Source organism: Oncorhynchus kisutch, linkage group LG6 (assembly GCF_002021735.2).
Source record: "Oncorhynchus kisutch isolate 150728-3 linkage group LG6, Okis_V2, whole genome shotgun sequence".
Taxonomy (NCBI): Eukaryota; Metazoa; Chordata; class Actinopteri; order Salmoniformes; family Salmonidae; genus Oncorhynchus; species Oncorhynchus kisutch.
This window is the reverse complement of record NC_034179.2, coordinates 18,129,174-18,149,661: the sequence shown is the minus strand read 5'-3', so window position 1 is coordinate 18,149,661 and position 20,488 is coordinate 18,129,174. Positions and strand designations below refer to the sequence as shown.

Here is a 20,488-nt window from a genome sequence, read left to right as displayed (position 1 = left end):
TCGACTCAATAAATTGCATATTAATATACGACGAAATTAGATTTCAAATACTTCAACTCACTATTCCTTGATAAGCACCATCTTCTCCTACCGGGCTGCGGCTGCGCAAGGCTGTAGACGTCATCCGAAATGATCAACAACAAATTGTTTACCGCCCACGACACTCAAGTCGTCGATTGGTCTGAACTTGCACACCTTGCAAACTGTGCACCAGTGAGGCGAGGTGGTATGTAGAATGGATATGGATGGGACCATGAATACGTTTAGGAATTCTTCGCGATCAATAACATGTTCGATTGTAATATGTGTGTGATATATGGCTCTGGTTCGAGCCATAACAATTGAACGTTTTTCTGAATAATATACTTTTCAAATGACAGTACAGGTAGAGAGTACTTTTCTAAACCTATTTCACTATCTCAATATTGATAATGCAATTATTAAATTTCCATAACGAAAATCTGTAGGTGGATTTTGCTCTAAAGAACCAGGATTTCATCAGCTAAGTCCTCACCTCCAACAAGTATCATCACAGATACATCACATTCCATCTCTTACTGATATGGCAAGCTTGTTCAAATTCTTATTATATAGTCTATAAAGTTGATCACACTAGAAAAAAATGTCATGGTTGAGGGTTCAGTCCTGATCAAGAAGATAAAAGTCCCGGCAGTCAGTAACATCCCTCTTCATAAACCATTACAAGCTGACAAGAGAGTAAACCTTTATTTCAATTATTTTACTGGGAAAGAACTGAGATGCATGTTTAAAGCTGCAATATGTAACTTTTCGGGCGACCCGATCAAATTCACATAGAAATGGAAGTGATAGATCTGTCATTCATCGAAAGCAAGTCTAAGAAGCTGTATATGTTCTATGTGCGCTATTTCTATGCTCCCCGGTTTAACATTTAGTTTTTCCATCTTTTACTTTCAGTTTTGTATACCATTTTCAAACAGCTGAAAATACAATATTTTTGGTTATGGAAAAGATATCTGACAGCAGTTTAGATGGTACAATGATTCTCTACACTATACATCTCTACACTAAACTGAAATAAGCAGAACTATTAGAATTTTAGCAACCAGGAAATGGCAGAGTGATTTCTGCATAGTGCATCTTTAACAAGGGTCCACTGGTGCAAAGTGTGTGTTAAAAAGACATTGAAACATTGAATAGCAATATATTTCATGCTTTCAGACTAACACTTACTTTACAAAGAAATTGTCTCATGTGCCTTTTCAAAACTTCAATAAAAATATTAAATGTTTTTATTTATTTGTGTGCACCGTTTGCTTCTTAATATATAAAAACACGTAATACTGATTACAAAGCACAGGATTTAATTTACAAAACATAATAACGATAATAAGTTACGAACCTTGGTAATAACAATTCACAATAATTATATTCAAATAAATCAGAATTAAAACAATTCCATTTAGCATTTTATTGACTTTCGCAAACAGCGAGCGTTTTAGGTAAAAAATAGAAACACCATATTGGTATTTTCAGTCATTCTAAGAGTCTGCCTGTATCAAAGTGTCTTTACAGTGTAGGAGGAGGCAAGGGGACTACATGTCAGTGAGGAATCTCAGGCAGATTTCAACCCAGAGTTATACAGAGTCCAGTCTGTCCCCCTCTGTCCTTCAGGGTGATTGAACTCTTTCCTTTATGACCTGTCCCTGCTCTGTCCTTCCTTTCATTTCCACTAGGGGGCAGTCAGTCACTGCACAGTGTCCCATTCCCACTTTCTATTTAACTAATGCAAATCAGAACTTCAGTTTTGGTTGTCCCCATTTGGCCTTCTTGCTAGTGTAAGGTTCAGTCCCTTTCATAGCACACAGCCCAGCTAGCATAATCCACTAGAAGAGCCTCAGAGTCAGGAGCAGATCTCTAACCATTAAGAGTCTCTAACCCCTCTCAGCATTTGGAGGAGGGGAAGAATTTCCCAGGCGAGGGGAACTTGAAGCCTTTCCCCGAGGGCAGTCTGACAGGGTGTGGGGGTGCTCCGGGACTACCTCCCAAAAAGGAGTCAGTAGCAGTATGAGGAGGAAGCACCACTGGCGGTTTTGGAACCAGCTTCTTGTGTCCATCAGGTGGGTTGGTAGGGCTCTGGGGCCCTTCAGTGTCCTGGTTCTGGTTGGTGGATCCATGTCTTGGAGAGAGGTGAAGGAGCCCCAGGACATCTTTCTGGACCGTGCTCATCTTCTTCCCACCACCTCGGAGCATCCTGCCTGGGCCGGGAACCTCCTGCCTCTGGGTGGCGTTGGACCAGAAGGTCTTCAGGTTGTGGATGGCCTGTACCCTCTCGTCCACAAGGCCTGCCCGTTTCAACCGGCCCAGGTCTGGGGTTTCGGCCGGGCTGGAGCGGGCAGAAGTGGAACCTGTGGAGGAGAAAGAGAGGGCAGGGGAAGGGGCCAGGGAGAGGACTGGGGATGCAGCCAAGGATGGGAAGCTTCCGACTGAGGAAGGGTGGCCTGAGCTGGGGGAGATGGAGATGCTATTGGGGGAGTGTGAGATGTGGGGGGTATAAGGGGAGCTAGGGTATTTATGTCTGAGCTGCACCTGGATGTGGGGGTCTGGGGTTCTGGAGGGCGAGGGGTTGGGGTGAGAGAAAGAGAGGGAGGGAGAGCGGGAGGATACGGTCGGGCTGTTGTAGCCGGAGCTGATCTTCTGTAAGGATGAGGAACGAGAGGGTGGCTGGCTGGCTCTACTACTGGGTCTGCTGAAAGCGCTGGTCTCAGACGAACGGAAGCCCAAACCCCCTGCGGCGGGGGTCAGACGGGCTGAGGTGCAGGAGGGCCTACGTTCTGGTCCCCTTAACCCCTCCTCCCCTCCTCCGTTGCCTGCCCTTCCTGTCCTCCCCCTCTGGAGGCTCTCCACAGCCTGCATGTGGCTTTGGGTCTCTGACAGGATCCTGCTGGCCAGTTCCTGGGGGTCCAGAGGGGTGGGGGGAGGCTTGTCTTCCTGGGACTTGACGGTGCTGTCTGTCTCTGTACTGGACTGGTCAGACTCAGAGAGCACCGCCTCTGTACTGACCAGCTGACCTTTAGACACGCTCTGAGAGCTGGTGAGGAGAGGGGGGAGAGATGGTTCATTTGATGTGACAAGTAGGTCAAGAGGCAAACAGTTGAAGCAAACAGTTAAAAAGCAACAACTTACCCCTGGGACTTAGCTTGTGTGTTAGGGCTGGGGGGTATGGCCAGGGGCGGCAGGGGGACTTTGAGCGGTGAGGTGGGAGTGCTGACACTCCCCTTGGAGGAGACTGAGACGGGGTACCCTCTCCCCACCACGTCTCCCCTCCCCGCTCCTCTAAGGTGTCTGTATCCCCCAGGGAGGGGTAAGGTGTCACACTCCCTCCCCCCTCCTCCCCCCAGAGGTTCACTGCTGATGATGGAGAATCCTTCATACTCCTCCTGTTCCTCCCCCTCTGTCCCTCCTCCTCCTCTGTGATTTGTTAATCTGTTTCTCGACATGCCTCCTGTGTGTCGGTGCGAGGCGAATAACCCCGCTCCTCCGCGGTGCCGCTCCAGTTCCTGTTGCCGTGAGCGCTGGCTGATGACATCAATTCCTGCGGGTTCGGGGCGAGACAGGAAGCTGAGAGAGGAAGTGAGTGAGCTGAGGCTGTAGAGGGAGATGGCGTCACAGGAGAGACCGTCTGCGCCGCCAAGTGGAGGAGAGAAGGGAGGCTGGGGAAGGTTGAGGGGGAGGGAGAGAGGGAGGGAGTGGGAGGCACACTGGGAAGAGGAGAGAGACTCAAGAGAGGAAGAGCTGTCCAGGCTGAGGCGTTTGGGCAGCTCCGTAGAGTCTGCAGGGAGAGAGGACAAGATGGACAGGTGAGACAGAGGTGAGATGAAATGGTGAAACACAATGCAAGTATAGGAATGTTTCACTTGAAGTCTGGATGCCAGACTATGTAACTAACATACATAACAATGTAGAGTTAAGAGAGAGGGCTTGGAGACTCTTACCAAACAGTGCTAGTAGAGACTGCAGAGCAAAGTGCATGGTCCGTCTGCTAGCCTGTTTACCAGTCTTCAATAGCACCTCCTCCTGTCCTGCCTCACACAGGTCAAAACCTGCAGGGAAACAGAGAAGGGAAAATAATGACACACACCAAACGTCTAGCCTTTAGCTCAATGGGCTAACACAGACTTGTCACATAAAGGAGACCTGGGTTCAAAACCTAGTCGGTCACCCACACTGGCGGTCTAAAAATGAGAAGGGAAAAACCTCTGCTATTATATATCCAACTCTCAGTACAGTGATGACAGACTCACCCAGCGCAGCCAGGAACTCATGACAACCAGGAAGTCTCCACAGCTGGACACTAATGGACACCTGGATGGGAGCCAATGAGAACTCCAGCTCCTTGTCACATGACTGCTGCTGAAACAATACCTGGTGAAGCTGGAGACCGGGAGAGGTAAGTTATCGCAGCATATTATCGCACTATAATTTCTGCCCTGCTCCCCTTTTTTGTCTCAGTATGAGTTTCTCATGCTAGAAAGCAACAACACACAACTTACCATTCCCACCATATATTTAACAGCCTTCAAGTGGTGGGTAAGAGGGAGAGAGCGAGAGAGGACTTAAACTGTTAGGAACAGAACATTAGAAAGCAACAGGCCTTGTTAATGAACACCATGCAGGGACCAGCACTGTTTATCAGCCATAAAAATGACTCAGGTTATGATGATTTTGACCCCATGCAAATATTGCCAGGCTCATCATAGGTATATTCAAATAAAGCATACAGCATGCAAATGAATCAGTGTGCATTGAGGCCTACCTTGTTGATGAGCTGGTCTCCAGTCTCAGCAGCAGTGACCAGTTTACAGAGAGCCTGGAAGGCTGCATGAGGCAGACCTGGACGACAGAGAGGATTGATGGACTGACTGATTACCATGTTGGATCTAGAGTATGGTGCTGTGCTGACAGTCTGATTGGTTAATTGATTGATTCACTCCTAAATTGCTAGGTTACCGAGTAGTGACTGCAGGGTGGTGCTGCAGAGCTGGAGCCGATCTCCAGGGTCAGCCGTAGGGAAGAAGACAGCAGCGGGGAGACCACTGCCGGTACCAGAACAGTCTAACCGGAACCCCACAGCTGACAGCAGGGCCTGCCATCCCGGGACCCCACCAACCTGGGTTCATATAAAACAGTTATTCATTAAGATCACACAGAATAACCAAGTAATGAGGAACACCAAATACCTGAAGACATTTCACCGAAGTAAAGATGCCGAGCACACACACCTTATTCTCCACGCTCTGCTGCGAGGTGTACATGGCGTTACTCTGATGACTCTGTATACGCTGGAGAGACTTCTCAACCTGAGGGATGAAGGGAAAGAAATCACATTATTTGGCAAGGCTCTTTAAAGTCTCTTGAATAGACATAGGCAATATGGCAAATGTTGTGTGACCAGGTGTTGTTGTGCATGTTTGTGACCAAGTGATGTTGTGCATGTTTGTTACCAGGTGATGTTGTGCATGTTTGTTACCAGGTGATGTTGTGCATGTTTGTGACCAGGTGATGTTGTGCATGTTTGTTACCAGGTGATGTTGTGCATGTTTGTGACCAGGTGATGTTGTGCATGTTTGTTACCAGGTGATGTTGTGCATGTTTGTTACCAGGTGATGTTGTGCATGTTTGTGACCAGGTGATGTTGTGCATGTTTGTTACCAGGTGATGTTGTGCATGTTTGTTACCAGGTGATGTTGTGCATGTTGTGTGACCAGGTGATGTTGTGCATGTTTGTTACCAGGTGATGTTGTGTATGTTTGTTACCAGGTGATGTTGTGCATGTTTGTGACCAGATGATGTTGTGCATGTTTGTGACCAGGTGTTGTTGTGCATGTTTGTGACCAGGTGATGTTGTATATGTTTGTTACCAGGTGATGTTGTGCATGTTTGTTACCAGGTGATGTTGTGCATGTTTGTGACCAGGTGATGTTGTGCATGTTTGTGACCAGGTGATGTTGTGCATGTTTGTTACCAGGTGATGTTGTGCATGTTTGTTACCAGGTGATGTTGTGCATGTTTGTGACCAGGTGATGTTGTGTATGTTTGTTACCAGGTGATGTTGTGCATGTTTGTTACCAGGTGATGTTGTGTATGTTTGTTACCAGGTGATGTTGTGCATGTTTGTTACCAGGTGATGTTGTGCATGTTTGTGACCAGGTGATGTTGTGCATGTTTGTGACCAGGTGATGTTGTGCATGTTTGTGACCAGGTGATGTTGTGCATGTTTGTTACCAGGTGATGTTGTGCATGTTTGTGACCAGGTGATGTTGTGCATGTTTGTTACCAGGTGATGTTGTGCATGTTTGTGACCAGGTGATGTTGTGCATGTTTGTGACCAGGTGATGTTGTGCATGTTTGTGACCAGGTGATGTTGTGCATGTTTGTGACCAGGTGATGTTGTGCATGTTTGTGACCAGGTGATGTTGTGTATGTTTGTTACCAGGTGATGTTGTGCATGTTTGTTACCAGGTGATGTTGTGCATGTTTGTGACCAGGTGATGTTGTACATGTTTGTGACCAGGTGATGTTGTGCATGTTTGTGACCAGGTGATGTTGTGCATGTTTGTGACCAGGTGATGTTGTGCATGTTTGTTACCAGGTGATGTTGTGCATGTTTGTGACCAGGTGATGTTGTGCATGTTTGTTACCAGGTGATGTTGTGCATGTTTGTGACCAGGTGATGTTGTGCATGTTTGTGACCAGGTGATGTTGTGCATGTTTGTTACCAGGTGATGTTGTGCATGTTTGTGACCAGGTGATGTTGTGCATGTTTGTGACCAGGTGATGTTGTGTATGTTTGTTACCAGGTGATGTTGTGCATGTTTGTTACCAGGTGATGTTGTGCATGTTTGTGACCAGGTGATGTTGTACATGTTTGTGACCAGGTGATGTTGTGCATGTTTGTTACCAGGTGCAGTAGAACTCTCAGGGCATCTCTAGCTCTCTCAGGATATTGGAGGATCTCTGCCAGGGCCTGGCCAATCAGAGACGAGGGACTGTTCAGCTTCACATCACAGCCAATCAACATGAAGCCTGAGAGAAAACAGGAAGAGGAGTGAATCATGTTAATAAATCAATCAAATGTATTTATAAAGCCCTTTTTACATCAGCTGATGTAATGTGTGATCATGCGTGTATGTGTGTATACCATACTAACCTGTCCAGTTAGAAGGGTGTGTGTGTGTGTACTAACCTGTCCAGTTAGATGGGTGTGTGTGTGTACTAACCTGTCCAGTTAGAAGGGTGTGTGTGTGTGTACTAACCCGCCCAGTTAGACGGATGTGTGTGTGTACTAACCTGTCCAGTTAGACGGGTGTGTGTGTGTACTAACCCGCCCAGTTAGAAGGGTGTGTGTGTGTGTACTAACCTGCCCAGTTAGAAGGGTGTGTGTGTGTGTACTAACCCGCCCAGTTAGAAGGGTGTGTGTGTGTACTAACCTGTCCAGTTAGAAGGGTGTGTGTACTAACCCGCCCAGTTAGAAGGGTGTGTGTGTGTACTAACCTGTCCAGTTAGAAGGGTGTGTGTACTAACCCGCCCAGTTAGAAGGGTGTGTGTACTAACCCGCCCAGTTAGAAGGGTGTGTGTGTGTACTAACCCGCCCAGTTAGAAGGGTGTGTGTACTAACCCGCCCAGTTAGAAGGGTGTGTGTGTGTACTAACCCGCCCAGTTAGAAGGGTGTGTGTGTACTAACCCGCCCAGTTAAAAGGGTGTGTGTGTACTAACCCGCTCAGTTAGAAGGGTGTGTGTGTGTATTAACCCGCCCAGTTAGAAGGGTGTGTGTGTGTACTAACCCGCCCAGTTAGACGGGTGTGTGTGTGTCCTAACCTGTCCAGTTAGACGGGTGTGTGTGTGTGTACTAACCCACTCAGTTAGAAGGGTGTGTGTGTGTGTACTAACCCGCCCAGTTAGAAGGGTGTGTGTGTGTGTACTAACCTGTCCAGTTAGAAGGGTGTGTGTACTAACCCGCCCAGTTAGAAGGGTGTGTGTGTGTACTAACCCGCCCAGTTAAAAGGGTGTGTGTGTGTACTAACCCGCCCAATTAGAAGGGTGTGTGTGTGTGTACTAACCTGCCCAGTTAGAAGGGTGTGTGTACTAACCCGCTCAGTTAGAAGGGTGTGTGTGTACTAACCCGCCCAGTTAGAAGGGTGTGTGTACTAACCTGTCCAGTTAGAAGGGTGTGTGTGTGTACTAACCCGCCCAGTTAGAAGGGTGTGTGTGTGTACTAACCCGCCCAGTTAGAAGGGTGTGTGTGTGTACTAACCCTCCCAGTTAGAAGGGTGTGTGTGTGTACTAACCCGCCCAGTTAGAAGGGTGTGTGTACTAACCTGTCCAGTTAGAAGGGTGTGTGTGTGTACTAACCTGTCCAGTTAGAAGGGTGTGTGTACTAACCCGCCCAGTTAGAAGGGCGTGTGTGTGTACTAACCTGTCCAGTTAGAAGGGTGTGTGTACTAACCCGCCCAGTTAGAAGGGTGTGTGTGTGTGTACTAACCCACCCAGTTAGAAGGGTGTGTGTACTAACCCGCCCAGTTAGAAGGGTGTGTGTGTGTACTAACCCGCCCAGTTAGAAGGGTGTGTGTGTGTGTACTAACCTGTCCAGTTAGAAGGGTGTGTGTACTAACCCGCCCAGTTAGAAGGGTGTGTGTACTAACCCGCCCAGTTAGAAGGGTGTGTGTACTAACCCGCCCAGTTAGAAGGGTTTGTGTGTGTACTAACCTGCCCAGTTAAAAGGGTGTGTGTGTGTACTAACCCGCTCAGTTAGAAGGGTGTGTGTGTGTATTAACCCGCCCAGTTAGAAGGGTGTGTGTGTGTACTAACCCGCCCAGTTAGACGGGGGTGTGTGTACTAACCTGTCCAGTTAGACGGGTGTGTGTGTGTACTAACCCACTCAGTTAGAAGGGTGTGTGTGTGTACTAACCCGCCCAGTTAGAAGGGTGTGTGTGTGTACTAACCTGTCCAGTTAGAAGGGTGTGTGTACTAACCCGCCCAGTTAGAAGGGTGTGTGTGTGTACTAACCCACCCAGTTAAAAGGGTGTGTGTGTGTACTAACCCGCCCAGTTAGAAGGGTGTGTGTGTGTGTACTAACCTGCCCAGTTAGAAGGGTGTGTGTACTAACCCGCTCAGTTAGAAGGGTGTGTGTGTACTAACCCGCCCAGTTAGAAGGGTGTGTGTACTAACCTGTCCAGTTAGAAGGGTGTGTGTGTGTACTAACCTGCCCAGTTAGAAGGGTGTGTGTGTGTACTAACCTGTCCAGTTAGAAGGGTGTGTGTACTAACCCGCCCAGTTAGAAGGGTGTGTGTGTGTACTAACCTGTCCAGTTAGAAGGGTGTGTGTACTAACCCGCCCAGTTAGAAGGGTGTGTGTGTGTACTAACCCGCCCAGTTAGAAGGGTGTGTGTACTAACCCGCCCAGTTAGAAGGGTGTGTGTGTGTACTAACCCGCCCAGTTAGAAGGGTGTGTGTGTGTACTAACCCGCCCAGTTAAAAGGGTGTGTGTGTACTAACCCGCTCAGTTAGAAGGGTGTGTGTGTGTATTAACCCGCCCAGTTAGAAGGGTGTGTGTGTGTACTAACCCGCCCAGTTAGACGGGTGTGTGTGTGTACTAACCTGTCCAGTTAGACGGGTGTGTGTGTGTGTGTGTACTAACCCACTCAGTTAGAAGGGTGTGTGTGTGTGTACTAACCCGCCCAGTTAGAAGGGTGTGTGTGTGTGTACTAACCTGTCCAGTTAGAAGGGTGTGTGTACTAACCCGCCCAGTTAGAAGGGTGTGTGTGTGTACTAACCCGCCCAGTTAAAAGGGTGTGTGTGTGTACTAACCTGCCCAGTTAGAAGGGTGTGTGTACTAACCCGCCCAGTTAGAAGGGTGTGTGTACTAACCTGTCCAGTTAGAAGGGTGTGTGTGTGTACTAACCCGCCCAGTTAGAAGGGTGTGTGTGTGTACTAACCCGCCCAGTTAGAAGGGTGTGTGTGTGTACTAACCCTCCCAGTTAGAAGGGTGTGTGTGTGTACTAACCCGCCCAGTTAGAAGGGTGTGTGTACTAACCTGTCCAGTTAGAAGGGTGTGTGTGTGTACTAACCTGTCCAGTTAGAAGGGTGTGTGTACTAACCCGCCCAGTTAGAAGGGCGTGTGTGTGTACTAACCTGTCCAGTTAGAAGGGTGTGTGTACTAACCCGCCCAGTTAGAAGGGTGTGTGTGTGTACTAACCCACCCAGTTAGAAGGGTGTGTGTACTAACCCGCCCAGTTAGAAGGGTGTGTGTGTGTACTAACCCGCCCAGTTAGAAGGGGGTGTGTGTGTACTAACCTGTCCAGTTAGAAGGGTGTGTGTACTAACCCGCCCAGTTAGAAGGGTGTGTGTACTAACCCGCCCAGTTAGAAGGGTGTGTGTGTGTACTAACCCGCCCAGTTAGAAGGGTTTGTGTGTGTACTAACCCGCCCAGTTAAAAGGGTGTGTGTGTGTACTAACCCGCTCAGTTAGAAGGGTGTGTGTGTGTATTAACCCGCCCAGTTAGAAGGGTGTGTGTGTGTACTAACCCGCCCAGTTAGACGGGGGTGTGTGTACTAACCTGTCCAGTTAGACGGGTGTGTGTGTGTACTAACCCACTCAGTTAGAAGGGTGTGTGTGTACTAACCCGCCCAGTTAGAAGGGTGTGTGTGTGTACTAACCTGTCCAGTTAGAAGGGTGTGTGTACTAACCCGCCCAGTTAGAAGGGTGTGTGTACTAACCCGCCCAGTTAGAAGGGTGTGTGTGTGTGTACTAACCTGCCCAGTTAGAAGGGTGTGTGTACTAACCCGCTCAGTTAGAAGGGTGTGTGTGTACTAACCCGCCCAGTTAGAAGGGTGTGTGTACTAACCTGTCCAGTTAGAAGGGTGTGTGTGTGTACTAACCCGCCCAGTTAGAAGGGTGTGTGTGTGTACTAACCTGCCCAGTTAGAAGGGTGTGTGTACTAACCCGCTCGTTTAGAAGGGTGTGTGTACTAACCCGCCCAGTTAGAAGGGTGTGTGTGTGTACTAACCTGCCCAGTTAGACGGGTGTGTGTACTAACCCGCTCAGTTAGAAGGGTGTGTGTGTGTACTAACCCGCCCAGTTAGAAGGGCGTGTGTGTGTACTAACCTGTCCAGTTAGAAGGGTGTGTGTACTAACCCGCCCAGTTAGAAGGGCGTGTGTGTGTACTAACCTGTCCAGTTAGAAGGGTGTGTGTACTAACCCGCCCAGTTAGAAGGGTGTGTGTGTGTACTAACCCACCCAGTTAGAAGGGTGTGTGTACTAACCCGCCCAGTTAGAAGGGTGTGTGTGTGTACTAACCCGCCCAGTTAGAAGGGTGTGTGTGTGTACTAACCTGTCCAGTTAGAAGGGTGTGTGTACTAACCCGCCCAGTTAGAAGGGTGTGTGTACTAACCCGCCCAGTTAGAAGGGTGTGTGTACTAACCCGCCCAGTTAGAAGGGTGTGTGTGTGTACTAACCCGCCCAGTTAGAAGGGTGTGTGTGTGTGTACTAACCTGTCCAGTTAGAAGGGTGTGTGTACTAACCCGCCCAGTTAGAAGGGTGTGTGTACTAACCCGCCCAGTTAGAAGGGTGTGTGTACTAACCCGCCCAGTTAGAAGGGTGTGTGTGTGTACTAACCCGCCCAGTTAGAAGGGTTTGTGTGTGTACTAACCCGCCCAGTTAAAAGGGTGTGTGTGTGTACTAACCCGCTCAGTTAGAAGGGTGTGTGTGTGTATTAACCCGCCCAGTTAGAAGGGTGTGTGTGTGTACTAACCCGCCCAGTTAGACGGGGGTGTGTGTACTAACCTGTCCAGTTAGACGGGTGTGTGTGTGTACTAACCCACTCAGTTAGAAGGATGTGTGTACACTAACCCGCCCAGTTAGAAGGGTGTGTGTGTGTACTAACCTGTCCAGTTAGAAGGGTGTGTGTACTAACCCGCCCAGTTAGAAGGGTGTGTGTACTAACCCGCCCAGTTAGAAGGGTGTGTGTGTGTGTACTAACCTGCCCAGTTAGAAGGGTGTGTGTACTAACCCGCTCAGTTAGAAGGGTGTGTGTGTACTAACCCGCCCAGTTAGAAGGGTGTGTGTACTAACCTGTCCAGTTAGAAGGGTGTGTGTGTGTACTAACCCGCCCAGTTAGAAGGGTGTGTGTGTGTACTAACCTGCCCAGTTAGAAGGGTGTGTGTACTAACCCGCTCGTTTAGAAGGGTGTGTGTACTAACCCGCCCAGTTAGAAGGGTGTGTGTGTGTACTAACCTGCCCAGTTAGACGGGTGTGTGTACTAACCCGCTCAGTTAGAAGGGTGTGTGTGTGTACTAACCCGCCCAGTTAGAAGGGCGTGTGTGTGTACTAACCTGTCCAGTTAGAAGGGTGTGTGTACTAACCCGCCCAGTTAGAAGGGCGTGTGTGTGTACTAACCTGTCCAGTTAGAAGGGTGTGTGTACTAACCCGCCCAGTTAGAAGGGTGTGTGTGTGTACTAACCCACCCAGTTAGAAGGGTGTGTGTACTAACCCGCCCAGTTAGAAGGGTGTGTGTGTGTACTAACCCGCCCAGTTAGAAGGGTGTGTGTGTGTACTAACCTGTCCAGTTAGAAGGGTGTGTGTACTAACCCGCCCAGTTAGAAGGGTGTGTGTACTAACCCGCCCAGTTAGAAGGGTTTGTGTGTGTACTAACCCGCCCAGTTAAAAGGGTGTGTGTGTGTACTAACCCGCTCAGTTAGAAGGGTGTGTGTGTGTATTAACCCGCCCAGTTAGAAGGGTGTGTGTGTGTACTAACCCGCCCAGTTAGACGGGGGTGTGTGTACTAACCTGTCCAGTTAGACGGGTGTGTGTGTGTACTAACCCACTCAGTTAGAAGGGTGTGTGTGTGTACTAACCCGCCCAGTTAGAAGGGTGTGTGTGTGTACTAACCTGTCCAGTTAGAAGGGTGTGTGTACTAACCCGCCCAGTTAGAAGGGTGTGTGTACTAACCCGCCCAGTTAGAAGGGTGTGTGTGTGTGTACTAACCTGCCCAGTTAGAAGGGTGTGTGTACTAACCCGCTCAGTTAGAAAGGTGTGTGTGTACTAACCCGCCCAGTTAGAAGGGTGTGTGTACTAACCTGTCCAGTTAGAAGGGTGTGTGTGTGTACTAACCCGCCCAGTTAGAAGGGTGTGTGTGTGTACTAACCTGCCCAGTTAGAAGGGTGTGTGTACTAACCCGCTCGTTTAGAAGGGTGTGTGTACTAACCCGCCCAGTTAGAAGGGTGTGTGTGTGTACTAACCTGCCCAGTTAGACGGGTGTGTGTACTAACCCGCTCAGTTAGAAGGGTGTGTGTGTGTACTAACCCGCCCAGTTAGAAGGGTGTGTGTGTGTACTAACCTGTCCAGTTAGAAGGGTGTGTGTACTAACCTACCCAGTTAGAAGGGTGTGTGTGTGTGTACTAACCCGCCCGGTTAGAAGGGTGTGTGTGTGTGTACTAACCCGCCCAGTTAGAAGGGTGTGTGTACTAACCTGTTCAGTTAGAAGGGTGTGTGTACTAACCTGTCCAGTTAGAAGGGAGTGTGTACTAACCTGTCCAGTTAGAAGGGTGTGTGTACTAACCTGTCCAGTTAGAAGGGTGTGTGTACTAACCTGTCCAGTTAGACGGGTGTGTGTACTAACCCGCTCAGTTAGAAGGGTGTGTGTGTGTGTGTACTAACCTGCCCAGTTAGAAGGGTGTGTGTGTGTGTACTAACCTGTCCAGTTAGAAGGGTGTGTGTACTAACCCGCCCAGTTAGAAGGGTGTGTGTGTGTACTAACCCGCCCAGTTAAAAGGGTGTGTGTGTGTACTAACCCGCCCAATTAGAAGGGTGTGTGTGTGTGTACTAACCTGCCCAGTTAGAAGGGTGTGTGTACTAACCCGCCCAGTTAGAAGGGTGTGTGTACTAACCTGTCCAGTTAGAAGGGTGTGTGTGTGTACTAACCCGCCCAGTTAGAAGGGTGTGTGTGTGTACTAACCCGCCCAGTTAGAAGGGTGTGTGTGTGTACTAACCCGCCCAGTTAGAAGGGTGTGTGTGTGTACTAACCCTCACAGTTAGAAGGGTGTGTGTGTGTACTAACCCGCCCAGTTAGAAGGGTGTGTGTACTAACCTGTCCAGTTAGAAGGGTGTGTGTGTGTACTAACCTGTCCAGTTAGAAGGGTGTGTGTACTAACCCGCCCAGTTAGAAGGGCGTGTGTGTGTACTAACCTGTCCAGTTAGAAGGGTGTGTGTACTAACCCGCCCAGTTAGAAGGGTGTGTGTGTGTACTAACCCACCCAGTTAGAAGGGTGTGTGTACTAACCCGCCCAGTTAGAAGGGTGTGTGTGTGTACTAACCCGCCCAGTTAGAAGGGTGTGTGTGTGTACTAACCAGCCCAGTTAGAAGGGTGTGTGTACTAACCCACCCAGTTAGAAGGGTGTGTGTACTAACCCGCCCAGTTAGAAGGGTGTGTGTGTGTACTAACCCGCCCAGTTAGAAGGGTTTGTGTGTGTACTAACCCGCCCAGTTAAAAGGGTGTGTGTGTGTACTAACCCGCTCAGTTAGAAGGGTGTGTGTGTGTATTAACCCGCCCAGTTAGAAGGGTGTGTGTGTGTACTAACCCGCCCAGTTAGACGGGGGTGTGTGTACTAACCTGTCCAGTTAGACGGGTGTGTGTGTGTACTAACCCACTCAGTTAGAAGGGTGTGTGTGTGTACTAACCCGCCCAGTTAGAAGGGTGTGTGTGTGTACTAACCTGTCCAGTTAGAAGGGTGTGTGTACTAACCCGCCCAGTTAGAAGGGTGTGTGTACTAACCCGCCCAGTTAGAAGGGTGTGTGTGTGTGTACTAACCTGCCCAGTTAGAAGGGTGTGTGTACTAACCCGCTCAGTTAGAAGGGTGTGTGTGTACTAACCCGCCCAGTTAGAAGGGTGTGTGTACTAACCTGTCCAGTTAGAAGGGTGTGTGTGTGTACTAACCCGCCCAGTTAGAAGGGTGTGTGTGTGTACTAACCTGCCCAGTTAGAAGGGTGTGTGTACTAACGCGCTCGTTTAGAAGGGTGTGTGTACTAACCCGCCCAGTTAGAAGGGTGTGTGTGTGTACTAACCTGCCCAGTTAGACGGGTGTGTGTACTAACCCGCTCAGTTAGAAGGGTGTGTGTGTGTACTAACCCGCCCAGTTAGAAGGGTGTGTGTGTGTGTACTAACCTGTCCAGTTAGAAGGGTGTGTGTACTAACCCGCCCAGTTAGAAGGGCGTGTGTGTGTACTAACCTGTCCAGTTAGAAGGGTGTGTGTACTAACCCGCCCAGTTAGAAGGGTGTGTGTGTGTACTAACCCACCCAGTTAGAAGGGTGTGTGTACTAACCCGCCCAGTTAGAAGGGTGTGTGTGTGTACTAACCCGCCCAGTTAGAAGGGTGTGTGTGTGTACTAACCTGTCCAGTTAGAAGGGTGTGTGTACTAACCCGCCCAGTTAGAAGGGCGTGTGTGTGTACTAACCTGTCCAGTTAGAAGGGTGTGTGTACTAACCCGCCCAGTTAGAAGGGTGTGTGTGTGTACTAACCCACCCAGTTAGAAGGGTGTGTGTACTAACCCGCCCAGTTAGAAGGGTGTGTGTGTGTACTAACCCGCCCAGTTAGAAGGGTGTGTGTGTGTACTAACCCGCCCAGTTAAAAGGGTGTGTGTGTGTACTAACCCGCTCAGTTAGAAGGGTGTGTGTGTGTATTAACCCGCCCAGTTAGAAGGGTGTGTGTGTGTACTAACCCGCCCAGTTAGACGGGGGTGTGTGTACTAACCTGTCCAGTTAGACGGGTGTGTGTGTGTACTAACCCACTCAGTTAGAAGGGTGTGTGTGTACTAACCCGCCCAGTTAGAAGGGTGTGTGTGTGTACTAACCTGTCCAGTTAGAAGGGTGTGTGTACTAACCCGCCCAGTTAGAAGGGTGTGTGTACTAACCCGCCCAGTTAGAAGGGTGTGTGTGTGTGTACTAACCTGCCCAGTTAGAAGGGTGTGTGTACTAACCCGCTCAGTTAGAAGGGTGTGTGTGTGTACTAACCTGCCCAGTTAGAAGGGTGTGTGTGTGTACTAACCTGCCCAGTTAGACGGGTGTGTGTACTAACCCGCTCAGTTAGAAGGGTGTGTGTGTGTACTAACCCGCCCAGTTAGAAGGGCGTGTGTGTGTACTAACCTGTCCAGTTAGAAGGGTGTGTGTACTAACCCGCCCAGTTAGAAGGGCGTGTGTGTGTACTAACCTGTCCAGTTAGAAGGGTGTGTGTACTAACCCGCCCAGTTAGAAGGGTGTGTGTGTGTACTAACCCACCCAGTTAGAAGGGTGTGTGTACTAACCCGCCCAGTTAGAAGGGTGTGTGTGTGTACTAACCCGCCCAGTTAGAAGGGTGTGTGTGTGTACTAACCTGTCCAGTTAGAAGGGTGTGTGTACTAACCCGCCCAGTTAGAAGGGTGTGTGTACTAACCCGCCCAGTTAGAAGGGTGTGTGTGTGTACTAACCCGCCCAGTTAGAAGGGTTTGTGTGTGTACTAACCCGCCCAGTTAAAAGGGTGTGTGTGTGTACTAACCCGCTCAGTTAGAAGGGTGTGTGTGTGTATTAACCCGCCCAGTTAGAAGGGTGTGGTGTGTACTAACCCGCCCAGTTAGACGGGGGTGTGTGTACTAACCTGTCCAGTTAGACGGGTGTGTGTGTGTACTAACCCACTCAGTTAGAAGGGTGTGTGTGTGTACTAACCCGCCCAGTTAGAAGGGTGTGTGTGTGTACTAACCTGTCCAGTTAGAAGGGTGTGTGTACTAACCCGCCCAGTTAGAAGGGTGTGTGTACTAACCCACCCAGTTAGAAGGGTGTGTGTGTGTGTACTAACCTGCCCAGTTAGAAGGGTGTGTGTACTAACCCGCTCAGTTAGAAAGGTGTGTGTGTACTAACCCGCCCAGTTAGAAGGGTGTGTGTACTAACCTGTCCAGTTAGAAGGGTGTGTGTGTGTACTAACCCGCCCAGTTAGAAGGGTGTGTGTGTGTACTAACCTGCCCAGTTAGAAGGGTGTGTGTACTAACCCGCTCGTTTAGAAGGTGGTGTGTACTAACCCGCCCAGTTAGAAGGGTGTGTGTGTGTACTAACCTGCCCAGTTAGACGGGTGTGTGTACTAACCCGCTCAGTTAGAAGGGTGTGTGTGTGTACTAACCCGCCCAGTTAGAAGGGTGTGTGTGTGTACTAACCTGTCCAGTTAGAAGGGTGTGTGTACTAACCTACCCAGTTAGAAGGGTGTGTGTGTGTGTACTAACCCGCCCGGTTTAGAAGGGTGTGTGTGTGTGTACTAACCCGCCCAGTTAGAAGGGTGTGTGTACTAACCTGTTCAGTTAGAAGGGTGTGTGTACTAACCTGTCCAGTTAGAAGGGAGTGTGTACTAACCTGTCCAGTTAGAAGGGTGTGTGTACTAACCTGTCCAGTTAGAAGGGTGTGTGTACTAACCTGTCCAGTTAGACGGGTGTGTGTACTAACCCGCTCAGTTAGAAGGGTGTGTGTGTGTGTGTACTAACCTGCCCAGTTAGAAGGGTGTGTGTGTGTGTACTAACCTGTCCAGTTAGAAGGGTGTGTGTACTAACCCGCCCAGTTAGAAGGGTGTGTGTGTGTACTAACCCGCCCAGTTAAAAGGGGTGTGTGTGTGTACTAACCCGCCCAATTAGAAGGGTGTGTGTGTGTGTACTAACCTGCCCAGTTAGAAGGGTGTGTGTACTAACCCGCCCAGTTAGAAGGGTGTGTGTACTAACCTGTCCAGTTAGAAGGGTGTGGGTGTGTACTAACCCGCCCAGTTAGAAGGGTGTGTGTGTGTACTAACCCGCCCAGTTAGAAGGGTGTGTGTGTGTACTAACCCTCCCAGTTAGAAGGGTGTGTGTGTGGTACTAACCCCGCCCAGTTAGAAGGTGTGTGTACTAACCTGTCCAGTTAGAAGGGGTGTGTGTTGTACTAACCTGTCCATTAGAAGGGTGTGTGTACTAACCCGCCCAGTTAGAAGGGCGTGTGTGTGTACTAACCGTCCAGTTAGAAGGGTGTGTGTACTAACCCGCCCAGTTAGAAGGGTGTGTGTGTGTACTAACCCACCCAGTTAGAAGGGTGTGGTGTACTAACCCGCCCAGTTAGAAGGGTGTGTGGTGTGTACTAACCCGCCCAGTTAGAAGGGTGTGTGTGTGTACTAACCAGCCCAGTTAGAAGGGTGTGTGTACTAACCCGCCCAGTTAGAAGGGTGTGTGTACTAACCCGCCCAGTTAGAAGGGTGTGTGTGTGTACTAACCCGCCCAGTTAGAAGGTTTGTGTGTGTACTAACCCGCCCAGTTAAAGGGGGTTGTGGTGTACTACCCGCTCAGTTAGAAGGTGTGTGTGTGTACTAACCCGCCCAGTTAGAAGGGTGTGTGTGTGTACTAACCGCCCAGTTAGACGGGGTGTGTGTACTAACCTGTCCAGTTAGACGGGTGTGTGTGTGTACTAACCCACTCAGTTAGAAGGGTGTGTGTGTGTACTAACCCGCCCAGTTAGAAGGGTGTGTGTGTGTACTAACCTGTCCAGTTAGAAGGGTGTGTGTACTAACCCGCCCAGTTAGAAGGGTGTGTGTACTAACCCGCCCAGTTAGAAGGGTGTGTGTGTGTACTAACCTGTCCAGTTAGAAGGGTGTGTGTACTACCCCCCAGTTAGAAGTGTTGTGTGTGTACTAACCTGCCCAGTTAGAAGGGTGTGTGTACTAACCCGCTCAGTTAGAAGGGTGTGTGTGTACTAACCGCCCAGTTAGAGGGTGTGTGTACTAACCCTGTCCAGTTAGAAGGGTGTGTGTGTGTACTAACCCGCCCAGTTAGAAGGGTGTGTGTGTGTACTAACCTGCCCAGTTAGAAGGGTGTGTGTGTACTAACCCGCTCGTTAGAAGGGTGGTGTGTGTACTAACCCCTCAGTTAGAAGGTGTGTGTGTGTACTAACCCCCCAGTTAGAAGGGTGTGTGTGTACTAACCCGCCCAGTTAGAAGGGGTGTGTGTACTAACCTGTCCAGTTAGAAGGGTGTGTGTGTGTACTAACCCCTCAGTTAGAAGGGTGTGTGTGTGTACTAACCCGCCCAGTTAGAAGGGTGTGTGTGTGTACTAACCTGTCCAGTTTAAAGGGTGTGTGTACTAACCCGCCCAGTTAGAAGGGTGTGTGTGTGTACTAACCCGCCCAGTTAGAAGGTGTGTGTGTGTGTACTAACCTGCCCAGTTAGAAGGGTGTGTACTAACCCGCTCAGTTAGAAGGGTGTGTGTGTGTACTACCCGCCAGTTAGAAGGGTGTTGTGTACTAACCTGTCCAGTTAGAAGGTGTGTGTGTGTACTAACCCGCCCAGTTAGAAGGGTGTGTGTGTGTACTAACCTGCCAGTTAGAAGGGTGTGTGTACTACCCGCTCGTTTAGAAGGGTGTGTGTACTAACCCGCCCAGTTAGAAGGGTGTGGTGTGTACTAACTAACCTGCCCAGTTAGACGGGTTTGTGTACTAACCGCTCAGTTAGAAGGGTGTGTGTGTTACTAACCCGACCAGTTAGAAGGGGTGTGTGTGTGTACTAACCTGTCCAGTTAGAAGGGTGTGTGTACTAACCCGCCCAGTTAGAGGTGTGTTGTGTGTACTAACCCGCCCAGTTAGAAGGGTGTGTGTACTACCCGCCCAGTTAGAAGGGTGTGTTGTTGTTACTAACCCACCCAGTTAGAAGGGTGTTTGTACTAACCCCCAGTTAGAAGGGTGTTGTGTGTACTAACCCTCCCAGTTAGAAGGTGTGTGTGTGTACTAACCTGTCCAGTTAGAAGGTGTGTGTACTAACCCGCCCAGTTAGAAGGGTGTGTGTACTAACCCGCCCAGTTAGAAGGGTGTGTGTGTGTACTAACCCCCCAGTTAGAAGGGTTTGTGTGTGTACTAACCCCCCAGGTAGAAGGGTGTGTGTGTGTACTAACCCGCCCAGTTAGAAGGGTTGTGTGTGTGTACTAACCCCCCAGTTAGAAGGGTGTGTGTGTGTACTAACCCGCCAGTTAGAAGGGGTGTGTGTGTACTAACCTGTCCAGTTAGAAGGGTGTGTGTGTGTCTAACCCGCCCAGTTAGAAGGGTGTGTGTGTGTACTAACCCGCCCAGTTAGAAGGGTGTGTGTGTACTAACCTGTCCAGTTAGAAGGGTGTGTGTACTAACCCGCCCAGTTAGAAGGGTGTGTGTACTAACCCGCCAGTTAGAAGGTGTGTGTGTGTGTACTAACCTGACCAGTTAGAAGGGGTTGTGTGTACTAACCCGCTCAGTTAGAAGTGTGTGTGTACTAACCCGCCCAGTTAAAGGGTGTGTGTACTAACCTGTCCATTTAGAAGGGTGTGTGTGTGTACTACCCGCCCAGTTAGAAGGGTGTGGTTTGTGTATACTAACCTGCCCAGTTAGAAGGGTGTGTGTACTAACCCGCTCAGTTAGAAGGGTGTGTGTACTAACCCCCCAGTTAGAAGGGTGTGTGTGT

General features: G+C 49.4%; 2 protein-coding genes across 3 annotated transcripts in view; both read right to left on the bottom strand.

The window, feature by feature from the left end:
- LOC109882559 (phosphatidylinositol transfer protein beta isoform-like) overlaps window positions 1–166 on the bottom strand; it is a 53,636-nt gene extending 53,470 nt beyond the window's left edge. For both annotated transcript variants that reach the window (XM_020474657.2, XM_031826331.1), the window contains exon 1: window positions 62–166. In XM_020474657.2, coding sequence (XP_020330246.1) covers window positions 62–81 — 20 coding nt within the window. In that variant the 5' untranslated portion in view covers window positions 82–166. The remainder of the gene's footprint in view (window positions 1–61) is intronic.
- Window positions 167–707: 541 nt separating this feature from the next.
- LOC109891717 (tetratricopeptide repeat protein 28) overlaps window positions 708–20,488 on the bottom strand; it is a 129,632-nt gene continuing 109,851 nt past the window's right edge. The window contains 9 exon segments of the mRNA XM_031826327.1: window positions 708–3,070; window positions 3,166–3,811; window positions 3,975–4,082; window positions 4,284–4,413; window positions 4,533–4,556; window positions 4,796–4,872; window positions 4,990–5,149; window positions 5,262–5,339; window positions 6,941–7,065. Coding sequence (XP_031682187.1) covers window positions 1,924–3,070; window positions 3,166–3,811; window positions 3,975–4,082; window positions 4,284–4,413; window positions 4,533–4,556; window positions 4,796–4,872; window positions 4,990–5,149; window positions 5,262–5,339; window positions 6,941–7,065 — 2,495 coding nt within the window. The 3' untranslated portion in view covers window positions 708–1,923.